The sequence below is a fragment of the Eschrichtius robustus genome, chromosome 12 (genome assembly GCF_028021215.1).
Source record: "Eschrichtius robustus isolate mEscRob2 chromosome 12, mEscRob2.pri, whole genome shotgun sequence".
NCBI classification, from domain to species: domain Eukaryota; kingdom Metazoa; phylum Chordata; class Mammalia; order Artiodactyla; family Eschrichtiidae; genus Eschrichtius; species Eschrichtius robustus.
In genome coordinates, this window is record NC_090835.1 from 9272289 (window position 1) to 9284710 (window position 12422).

General features: G+C 38.2%; 1 protein-coding gene across 2 annotated transcripts in view; it reads right to left on the bottom strand.

The window, feature by feature from the left end:
* GRM7 (glutamate metabotropic receptor 7) overlaps nucleotides 1-12422 on the bottom strand; it is a 796163-nt gene that overhangs the window by 226462 nt on the left and 557279 nt on the right. For both annotated transcript variants that reach the window (XM_068557650.1, XM_068557651.1), the window contains exon 6: nucleotides 8834-9034. In XM_068557650.1, coding sequence (XP_068413751.1) covers nucleotides 8834-9034 — 201 coding nt within the window. The remainder of the gene's footprint in view (nucleotides 1-8833; nucleotides 9035-12422) is intronic.

The window sequence follows — 12422 nt, forward strand, 5'->3', positions numbered from 1 at the left end:
AAAATACCACTGGCTCCAGCGTATGTGACTACTGTCTGCTCTTCCCATAAGTTAATACTAGATCAATATTCCCAGCAGAAAACAGTGTATTTCCTGCCGTTTACAAGGAAGTTTACAGATCAATTACAGGCTGAAACAGAATCACTGAGAGCAGAAGACCATTTTGCTATTTTTAGGGGAGGGACGGGGTAAGTCTTAGGTAATGAGCATGAAGCACTTTTGATAATTCTCATTAAAAATGTCAGCTTCTACTGGTGGCAGAACTCTGCATCTGGCTAGTAGTCTTTAGCTTCTGCAGAATTTGGGCCAATGTAGTATTTGCATTGATGACATGGATGAAAGAACTAAAGCACGTTAACTGGACAGGAGAGAGAACGCCTGAAACGGTAAAAAAGAGTGTCTACACTAAGGAAGCAGGCATGACACTGAGAGTGATCTCACACAAACGATCACTCAACACAAGAATGAAGTTAAAAAAAAAAGGGGCCAGAAAGAGGGACAATATATTGGGTGACAAGAGGCATATGAAGTTGCAATCCTGAGCTGAAAGTTACCCCTGCTGGAAAAGAGGGTCCAGCACGTAGGCAGGATTCAGGGGCAGCTAAAAAGAACTCCACACTATCTTACAAGTGTCAGGCACAGACTTTTATGACACTTCTGCCTATTTTAAAAAAAAAAAAAAAATCAGAGCTTGTGGTAGGTTGCAAAATGGTTCCCCAGGTAGGTCTAAGTCCTAACCCCCAGAACCTGTGAATGTCATCACACTTGGCAAAGAGATTTTGCAGGTATGATTAAATGAAGGGTCATGAGATGGGAGAGATTATCCTGGATAATGTAGGTGGGCCCAGTGTAATCACAATGGCCCTTACAAGAGGCAGCAGGAGTCAAAGGAGGAAGGAGAAGATGTGAGGAGGAAAACAAGAGGCTAGGGTGATGCAAGGAAGGGGTCCTGAGCCCCGGAAGTGCAGGTGGCCTTTAGAAGCTAGAAAAAGGAAGGAAGCAGATACTCCCCCAGAGCCTCTAAAAGGAACCAGCCCTGCCTTCACCTTAACTAAAACTCAGAGAGACCTGTATCAGACTTCCAAACCACAGAACTATAAGATAATAAATGTGTGTTGTTTAAGCTAGCAAATATATGGTAATCTTTTAATGGCAGCAATAGGAAACTAATACAAACCTGGAGGACACAGAGCAATGAGCTTCCTAATTTTACAGGTGAGGAAGTATACTTAGGTTCAGAGAGGGCAATCATTTGCCTCAGGCCCACTCTGCTCATTAGATTTGAATAGTGCCCAATAACTGGCTCTGGAATCCCCTAGAAAGGGTTTAAATTCCAGGTCTACCACTCCCTATATGTGTGACCTGTATCAAATTATTCAGTCTTCCTCTACTTCTGAGTGTCACTAATACCTTTGTCATAGGGTTAGTAAGAATTAAATGTAACAATGTACACAAGGTGCTTAGTCCCATGCCTTTTACATAATAAATGCTCAATAGATGGCCATGATTTTTTTTTATAGTTTTCACTTTTATTTTTGTTTTCTTTGCTAATATCTCAGGACCAGACCCTGATGCATGCCGTCAGACCCCCAGGCCAATAATGTTTTCCAATGCATCAAAGGAGTCTCTCCTAACTGGTATTTAATTTAAATTTCTCCATTGGTGTAAACATTTAAAAATTTTTCCAAGCAGCAGGCTAGAATCCACTCTGGGAATGGGCATTCATCTATGAGCAACGCTGATTTGATCCTACGAACTTGAATCAGTGGCTGAATCTGTGTGTGGCCAAGGGCACCATTTCAATTTGTTTCTTCTCTGTCTCACCTAGACACTATCCCCATGGTCCACAAAGACACCCCATTAAGCCCTCTCTGTAGAGGAATCAACAGAAGTGTTTCTTATTATTTTTCAGGAAGACATTAATCTTCAGATACTCACCTCTCTTTTCTTTCACATTGGATACTAGGATTTATGTTGTACTTTGCTTTAATTCTACAGCTTCTAGTCATTAAATAATAGGACGTGAGCTTTTCAGAGCCTTTGAGAGGATGGAGGAAGAATATAAGAGGCCTGGGGCTCCAAAGGATCTCAGCCCACCAGGTAAATATTCATCAGAAAGGTACATACTGCCTCATCTCTCTCTCTCTCTCTCCTTACAGTCCTTGTGAGGAGAAATGATTCTTGTGTTGCCCTTTCCATTCTCATTAAAGTTCATGCTTAGAAAAAAATAAGGCAGAAGAGCTGAATACGTTACCTAAGTGATGTGTAACAATGTATGGTGTGGCTCTGACCTTTTTGATGGATTCTACAATGCAACTGGTATTTTTCAGGCAGTTTTTTTTTTTTTTTCCCCACACAACTCCTTTTCAACATCACCCCTGAACTTCTTGAAAGAGAAAAAGAGGGACTGTGTTCAATGAACTCTATATAAATAATAATAATAATAATAATAAGGATCAAACAAATCCAGAGAAAATAAATAAGTTATCAAAGGAGAAGCGATCCTCTGCAGGAACCTCCACAATGTATCAGGGCCAGAACACAAGTGTCCTAAAGTAAAGGAAACAGGGCCACTTGACAAGATGGGATACTGAGAGGAGAGAATGGCTGAGAGAACACACTCAAGTAGGAAATCTCCTTCCCAGATGAGAGTATCTGAGTGAAATTCCTTTTATTTGCCTGGATCAAGAAGGATTTGAGATATCCGATGCTCCGATGACAAAACAGTCCTCAGCATCAGAGTACTGACCTGACAGGTTTTCTCTTCTCTTCTTACCACCCCATGCACAGATTCCAGAAAGGCTACCTTGATTCGTGTTCCAGTTACCTTTTGCTGCTCAACAAACTATCCTAAAACGTGGCACTCAGAAAAAAAAAAAAATGACAATCTGTATTTTGCAATTCGGGCAGGGCTTGGCAGAAACAGTGCCTCTCTGGTCCACTCACATCAGCTGGGGCAGCTTGAAGCTCACGTGTCTGACAGCTGATGCTGACTATCAGCTGTGACTTCAGCTGGGGCTACGGCTGGAGCACCGCATGCAGCCTGACCCTAGGCTTCTTGGCTTCCTCCTAACATGGCAGCTGTGTTTGTAATACAGAAGTCACAAGACAACCGTGCAGAAGCCCTATGGCATTCTGTACCATAGAAGTCACATATTGCCACTTCTGTATTAGCCACAGGCTCACTCAGACTCAAGGGGAGGGAATACAGATCTCACCCTCGATGAAGAAAAGCTAACTTCATGTTTCAAGAAGACCACATGAGATACGCTATCTTTATAAAATATACCCCAACCCAATTTGTTTTCTGGAAAGGAGTAAATCTAGGTACAGACAGGCTTCACATTAAAGACTTCACTATATAACAATTCTCTAAGGTTGTGTATCCAAGACAACAAATTTGTTAAATTGACAAATACTGACATCTGGTTGGATGGGCCAACATCCAACATCAAGATAACTAAAATTTAGGCTCAGGTCATTGCATTCATTTGGGATGACATAATTAGCCACCTTTTCTGTTGGTGCACAAGAGGAGGTTAAGTGATTGCTGAAGATGTAGCAATACTTTTAGAGCATTCTATTATCACTTCCTAAATTGATGCTTTCATAAATGTGAAGGTCGGAGTTATTAAACTGTACCCTACTGGTCTGGAACAGAACTCCCAGGGGTATGGAAAATTCTGTACTGAAGTAACAGAAGAGCACGATTAAGCTCACTGAGACCAAGAAACATCAAGATTTTTCTAAAACATGCAGAAGAGAGGCTACATTTTTCACAATGGACTAGAAAGAAGCTTGAGTTCTAGGTCTGTCTCTGACATTTGCTAGCTGTGGTTGGACAAATATTTTCTCCTCTCTAAAATCTGATTTCTTTATCTAAAAGTCAGGAAATTGAATGAGTAAAAAAATGTCAAGCTTCTTTTCACCCTAATAGTTGCTCACTTAAAGCGACATGAAAGCCGCTTAACTAAATCTAACACAGTTCTTTTGTTTTTTTTTTTTTCCCTGCTTTACAAAACGGTTGAGTCCCACCATTAATGAATGTCACACGGCCCTGGGAGTCTCCTCCTTGCCTGTCCATATGGCAGAAAGAATACCCTCAGAGAAAAGGAGATTACGTTGACAACAGAGCATGACTACAATGATGACAAAGAGAGGGAACGGATTGGCCCTGCCTGTGAGCTCCCGCAGAGCCTGTGTTCCAAGATGGAACAGCAGGAATGTTGTAATAAGCCCTTTCTCTCAGACGCTTAATACAAGTCAAGAGAGCAGGCCATGGGGTTGGGTACCCTAGGTACCAGTTACAGCATCATCAATACGTAACTGTGTGGCTTTAGACATCATGACTCTTACTTTCTCTGTGAATCAGTTTCTTTATCTGCTAAAAAAAAAAAAAGGGAAATAACGGTATCTAAGCCACTTAGTATTATGAATATTAAAGAAGCCAATACACAAAAAGTACTTAGGACAGTTTCTGGCACATAGTAATCATTTGATAAACGTAGGGCCTGTGTCCAATCAGAACCTCAGCATCTCTGGCTCAGCAGTGGTAAGCCTGTCCTAACCAAAGTCTGCAAGCATTATCTAGAAGAAGAATCAGACGAGAATCACCAAAACATTCTCAAAACGACTCTTCTTTGTTACTGGCCAAAGAATTGTGATGCTTATCTATGGACCAGCATACAAAGCGCAGAAACTGACCCCAGGATATGTAATGAAATTTATGTGTGCTTTTTCTGGGAAAATTTGTTATATATTTTAGGAGATTCTGTAATATAAGGAAGAAACTACGAAAAAAAGATAATTTGTAGTTGAACCATTTTTCTGGTTGTATTTATAGTCATTTTTGTCTCCATCTTAACTCGGAAACTGTTGGTTCCAAAATCAGATATGGTACTTCTTCACCCAGATACTCGGTAACTCCTGAATGATTGATACAATATTGTGAAGTGGATTATTATTTACAAGCAGAGAAGCAAGAAGATTTTTTAAACCATAACATAATTATCTAAACCAGGAAATTAACACTGATGTAATACTATTTAAAACTAATCTGCAAATATTATTAAAATTCCTCCACTGTCCCATTCATATCCTTTTTCTGGTTTAAGATCAATCAATGTTCCCACATTGCATTTAATAGTAATGTCTCCTTAGTTTCTTCTAGTCTGGAACAATTCCTCCATCGGTCATTCTCATGACCTCAACACTTTTTGAAGAGTACTGGCCAGTTATTTTGTAAAATGACCTTCAATTTGGATGTCTGGTGTTTGTTTAACATTAGATGGAGGTCATGTATTTTTGGCAATAAGACCTCAGAAGTGATGTTGTAACCTTCCCAGGGTTATCTTTTTTTAAAATTAATTAATGTTTTATTGAAGAAGAGTTGATTTACTATTTGTTAGTTTCAGGCATACAGCAAAGTGATTCAGTGAATCACTTTTCAGTATACACACACACACACACACACGACACTTTTCAGATTCTTTTCCCATGTAGGTTATTACAAAATACTGAGTAAAATTCCCTGTGCTATACAGTAGGTCCTTGTTGTTTATCTATTTTACATATAGTAGTGTGTATATGTTTCTCCCAAATTCCTAATTTATCCCTCCCCACCACCTTCCCCTTTTGATAACTGTAAGTTTGTTTTCGAAGTCCGTAAGTTCTGTTTTGTAAATAAGTTCATATGTATCATTTTGTAAGATTCCATATATAAGATTCCGTATCATAATATCGTATGATATTTGTCTTTGCCTGGCTCGCTTCACTTAGTATGATAATCTCTAGGTCAATCCATGTTGCTGCAAATGGCATTATTTCATTCTTTTTTATGTATTCCACTGTATACATACATATACTACATCATCATCTTCTTCTTTTTTTTCTTTTGGCTGCACTGCGTGGCATGTGGGATATTAGTTCCCGGACCAGGGATCGAACCCATGCCCTCTGTAGTGGAAGCACGGAGTCCTAACCACTGGACTGCCAGGGAATTCCCAACTACATCTTCTTAATTCATTCATCTGTCAATGGACATTTAGGTTGCTTCCATGTCTTGGCTATTGTAAATAGTGCTGCTATGAACATAGAGGTGCATGTATCTTTTTGAATTATGGTTTTCTCCAGATATACACCCAGGAGTGGGATATGGTAGCTCTATTTTTAGTTTTTTAAGGAACCTCCATACTGTTCTCCATAGTGGCTGCACTAATTTACATTCCTAACAACAGTGTAGGAGGGTTCCTTTTCCTCCACACCCTCTCCAGTATTTATTATTTGTAGACTTTTTGATAACAGCCATTCTGACTGGCGTGCAGTGGTATCTCACTGTACTTTTGATTTGCATTTCTCTAATAATTAGTAGCATGTGATGTTGTTAAGTCTCATTACTGATGACACCAACCTTGACAACTTGGTTAAGTGCTGTCTTCCAGGTTTCTCCACTTCAAGGCTGCTCTTTTCCCCCTTGTAATTAATGTGTTCCATGATGAAGGACACTTTGAGGCTATGCAAGTATCTTATTTCTCATCCTACTTTTAGCCCAATAATTTTAGCATCCATTGATGATTCTTGCCTGAAACACTTATTACTGAGGTCTTTGCAAAATGGTGAGTTTTGTATTTCCATCTTTGCTTCATTCCATCGTGCTGTCTCTTCTCTTGCGTTTACGTATCCAATTCAATTATTTATTTATCAGTATGGACTCATTGATATTTATTATATTCTATGAGCTTAACCCACTGTTGGCCTAGAATTAGCCAGTGGGATCTTCTTCAAGTTGGTTCCTTTGCCCCTTCGACATGGTCCCATCAGTTTCTGAGCACTTTCTTGCTTTGTGGCACAACATGGTTTCAAATTCATCTTCTAGTTGCCCTGCTCTAGCCCCTGAATTGAGAGTTTCACTAGGGAGCCCTAGTTCTTTTCACTGGAGAATGGTATTTATAAATAACATGTGGGTGCAAGTGCAGTCATTTCTACCAGGATGTCATGGCTCCTAGGCCCTCTCAGTGGAGGTTTGTACACACACAAACATACCCATATCCATCTCCCTACCTCCCCATCTGCATGTGTATTAAAAGCCATGAGCCCATGCTGGTATCTTCCATTCTAATCCAACACAACAAGTGTTATTTTACCTTTCTCCCATCCTTATTAGTAATTTCTTTCTCTGACTCTCGTTATCCACAATATCTTTTATTAAATCTCTCAGTCCTCTTATGGACATAAATAATATTCAGAATTGTGGGGGAAAAAAACATACTAAGTTCCTAGGGATTGTGAAATATCTGCGTACAGTTATTCATGTCTTCAGTCTTATAGTATATAGTCAAATATTGTCTTCCAAAATTACTTGCACTCTTTATCTTTCTTCCTCACTCCCTTCAGCGTGGTTATGTTACTCATATGTAATTTAGTTAGGTTTATTACTGTATTAAATTTTGTATTACTCCATGCAATGGTTATTTTTTAATTGAGAAATAATTGACATTCAGGATGGTTAATTTTATGTGTCAGCTTGACTAGGGATGCCCTGATAGCTGGCAAAACTTTACTTCTGTGTGTATGAGTATGTTCCTGGAAGAACTGTTGAACTGAATAAAGAATTGTTGAATTGTTGAACTGAATAAAGCAAGTGACCTTCCCCAGTGTGGGCAGATATCATCCAATCCCTAGAAAGCCTGAATAGAACCAAAGGCAGAAGAAGGGCAAATTCACTCTCTCTGCTTGAGTGGAGACACCCATTTTCTCCTGCTCTCAGACACTGGAGCTCCTCGTTCTCTGGCTTTCAGAAACAGATCAAGACTTACACCACCAACTCTCTGATCCCAAGCCCTGTACACTTGGACTGAATTACACCACTGCTTCTACGGTTCTCCAGCTTATAGATGGCAGATCATGGGGCATGTCAGTCTCTATAACAGTGTCAGCCAATTCCTAAAATAAATCTCCTGTTATATTTCCCACTCATCTCTACCCATTTATTTTAGGTAACCAATTACTTTCTGCCCAAGTTTTATTCTTTGAGAAACAAATGTGTAATGTGACATGTGGTTGGTGTGGAAAATTACAACCATTACTTCAATTAACTTGAGTACCTAGAGCAACTGTCCCTTCCTTTTCCTCTTATCCCCTCCCATTCCTGCTTACACTCACCAAGAAAAAACTTGGCAAAAGTCCTTCTATTTTAAGAAAGAGAGGGCAAACCATAACCCACCCCCCCAAATTTATTTATTCATTTGCTCACTCACTACTCATTCATATAATTGATTCAATAATTTGAAATGCTATAATCCACATACTCAAGAGTAAATTGCAATCTGACTACTTAACTTATGAAACACATAATGTCAACACTTAGGATTCCAAAAGAGACTGGAATAGAGACATCTAAATATATTTAATGAACTCAAGCAAAACATATCACTTGACCAAGAAACTGGAATTCTGAAATATCTGTGTGGACATATACCGGATGAGTATGAATACATTGCTGCATTGTCAAAAGACTTGGATATCACCAAGTTCTGTATCACCCAAAGTTACATCATTGGATATTCTGGTTATCTCATTTACCATATGTCAGAATATTAGAATTTCGATGTATACAAGGACATTAACATCATACTGGGCATAATTTGACTTCTCGGATTCAGAAAGTATTGTAACTTGTTATCTTTCAGTGCTTCAATGTTGTCGTTATGAGCAGTTGTCATTTTTATATATAGTATTTTAGACATACTAGGGTTGTGTGGCATTCTCTAGATGTTCTTTTCTACAACATAAAGGCCCCATGTCAGCCTGAAAAAAAGAAAACAGGGAGACTCACCATTGAAATTCACATTGCGGATATACTTCAACAACTTCTTGCCCCCAGCTTGCTCCATCTCTGGACAGACGCCCCGGTAGTCAGCACAGAGATCCTTGTTCATGTGATGAAGGGCATGAGCCATGGCGTACACTGCGTCAATCACGAACTGAACTTTACCCTCCTGCTCATAGTTGGAATCTTTTCCAATTCTCTCCTGTCCTGCACATTAAAACAAGAAACACACACAAACATTGGTGTTGAGTAGAATGTCTCAATTTGCATTTACTTTCAACTATGCTTAAAGAAAACAATGCTTTGAGGAGTACAGTCGCGCAAGCCACACATCCATGTTTGGCTACCATGTTCGGTTGCTTTGATAGTTTTTGGTATTTGACTTTGAAGCACATTACACTAACCTTTCTGATGTATTAGGTAAATTTCAGAAGCTGCACTTCAAAGGATCACAATAAAAGCCCTTGTAATAAGCCAACACACTATTCAAAACATAGTGGCCCCACAGAACCAAGGGATTGCAGCGATTAGAAGCGGGGCTGCCACGTGCAAATCTTCCAAGCTCACTTAGTCTAGAAAGGTGATAGGCCAAAAGAAAATGATAGAAAACTAATGAAATACCACCCCTGAACTCATTACCTTCTTCTATATACCTGCTCCACTTCCTGGGTTGCCTGTCTCAATTGTGCGTATTACTGGCAGCTCTGATGCTCAGGCTGGAAACCGTGATGTCATTTTTTCATTCTTTCCTGTCTCTTACTCTACCCTCCCACATACATATATCTAATGAATAGCCAAAACCTCACCTGAAACAGTGAACAGTTTTGGCCACACTACCAATGCCCTATTTATGCTTTTCTCATCTCCCATCAGGACACAATGCTAGGTGTCTCTCTTCATCTAGTGATTCCTCCACGTTCACTTTTCCAAACCACAGAGCTAATCACTTCACCCCCGTGCTCAGAATTCTTCAGTGGTTCTCCACTGCCCGCAAAATGAAATCCAAACGCTTTCCCCTGACAACACAGGGTGTTCATCATTTTGTTCCTATCTGCCTAACAACAGTAAGAACTGGCAGTGATGAAGTGTCCTCCACTGTCTTGGAAGCCTTATATACATGATTTTTATTTCATCCTCACTTTGTCAGTTAAATATTATTAGTCCTCATTATACAGATGCGAAAGCCGAGCCTTATAGAAATTAAATCACCTTCCGAATGTCATGTACAGGAAGAGCAGATGACAGCTCAGGTTTATCAGAACCCCAAACCAACATTTCTCTCACTTCATGGGCCCTACCTCACCCTTTTCCTAGAACTTAAAACATAAATATATTTTGCTCCAGACAAGTATGGCTATTTTCCCCATAAACATCATCAGATCTAACGTTAATTATCTTTGGTCATGCCCCTTGTTTTTCCAGAAATATCTCTCCTTGCTTTTGCCCATCATAACTTAATTCTGTCCCTGTGGCACAATCCAGTGGTTGCTTACACTTAGCTTCTTGATAAGAATTAAAGATTTTCATAAAACATTTCAAATCTTTATTATAAAATTAATAATATCACTATATATTTTAATGCTCTACCAGACTTTCCCTTTCTTTTTTTTTTTTTTTTTTTTTTTTTTGCTTATATCCCCAGCACTGAACACAGCATTTAATATCTGGTAGATTCTAAACAATACTTGCATTAAATTAGGCATTCGTTAAGTACATGGTAATACCAGGAACTCTCTTTAGACCTCGTGTCCCTCTATGACAAATAATTAACCGCAGATTGAATTTCACTTTCGCAGCAATATTTCCCAGATTGTCTTCTATGACACATTTGTGTAGGAAAGAAACAGTAGGGATTCTACAACCCCTGTCCCTTCTCCTGCAAAACAAAGTGTTCCTGACATCCACTGTGTTAAACGTTATTAGGTTTCTTTACTGAGAGACAGTTTCAGAGTATTTAATATAACATAAAGTATAATTTCCAAGAAGGAAGTTCAGAATTTCCCAAAATTAATTGAATTCATATTTTTTCCTTTTCAGAGCACACATTAATATCTCAAATGGCAGACAGTTCTTTGCTTTGTATGTATCTCATTCAAGTACCAATCAACCTTTGGGCTCACTGCTCTTCATTGGGTCTAGGCCTTTTCAGTGTGTCTGGAGCAGGAATCTTTTTTGAAAAAGATAAAATCCATCATGAATCCATACTGCTACTATGAATTCAAATTCTGGACTACAGGAGTTTTACTTAACTCGACACTCCTACATCTCTACCTCATTTTTTTTTTTTCATGAGGAAAATCCTGGTTCTTAATGACACCATTATAACTATTTATTTGCTTGATTCCATAATACACAAATAACATTCTTAGAATAAATGTCTAGCCAATAGTCTAAAAATGTAGTGTAATGAGCAGCCTTGGCATATATGTGTTTTTCAATTCTTACCGGAATATTTTGGTGGTTCATTCTGAGAAATGGGATTGCTTTGTTCAAGAGTCAATTTGTATGTGTTTTTGCTAAATATTGGCCAATTCCCCTCTAATGGGTTTGTACCATTTTGTCCTCCCACCAGCAAAGAGAGAGAGTGTTCATTTCCCAACAACTCTGACAACCAAGTATGTCCTCAAACTTGGATTTCTGACAATCAGCTAGGTGAGAAATGCTACCACAGTCTATTTTTATTTGATTTTTCTTACTATAGGGGAGGCTGAACATCTTTGCATATAGTTAAAGGCTATTGTATTTCTTTTCTGCGAACTGTTTTTATAAAAATTTGGTCATTTTCTTCTGTACTTTTAAAAGCTTTTTTATTAATTAAGCATATTAATTCTTTGAGATTAAGTTGCAAATATTTTTCCTAGTTTGTTATCTTTCTTTTACTCACTTTAGGTATTTTCCAAATAAAATTATATTAGATTAAAAAATGTTTTTCTAAAAAAAATTATCAATTTATTTTCTTCTTATTGCTTCTGGATTTTCAATCATGGTTTGAAAAAATGCTCCCACCCCAGGCTACAGAATATTCCATCCGTGTTTTCTTCTTGTATAATTTCATTTTTTAAACTTAGATATTTCATCCACTTGGAATACATTCTGGTATGCAGTATGAAGAATCAAAATTTTAGCTTTTTCCATATGGCTTCCTAGTTATAGGCCAGTTCATCTTTTCTCACTGATTTGAAGTGCTTCCTTTATTATATTAAGTTTTCTACGCATAATTAGATCTATTTCTGGATTTTTAAAATTTGTTTCACTGTTTGGTTTGTCTATTCATGGGCCAACAGTACAGCTTCAATTATAAACTCTTTATAACATATTTTAATAACTGGTAGAGTTAGTCCCTCTCTCACCATAATTGTTCTTTCTTTTTCAAATTTTATGTTAATTTTTGTTTATTTACTCAAATGAGCTTTATTAACTACTAATCTATCTTGAGAAAAGAAAAAAAATACTTGATGTTGAGTTTACGCTGTATTTATAAATCAACTTAGCCAGAACAGAAATTTTTACAAAGGTGAGAATTCCCACGTGTGTCTTTTCATTTGCTCAAGGCTACTTTTGCTTCCTTCAACAGTGTTTTAAAATGTTCTCACAT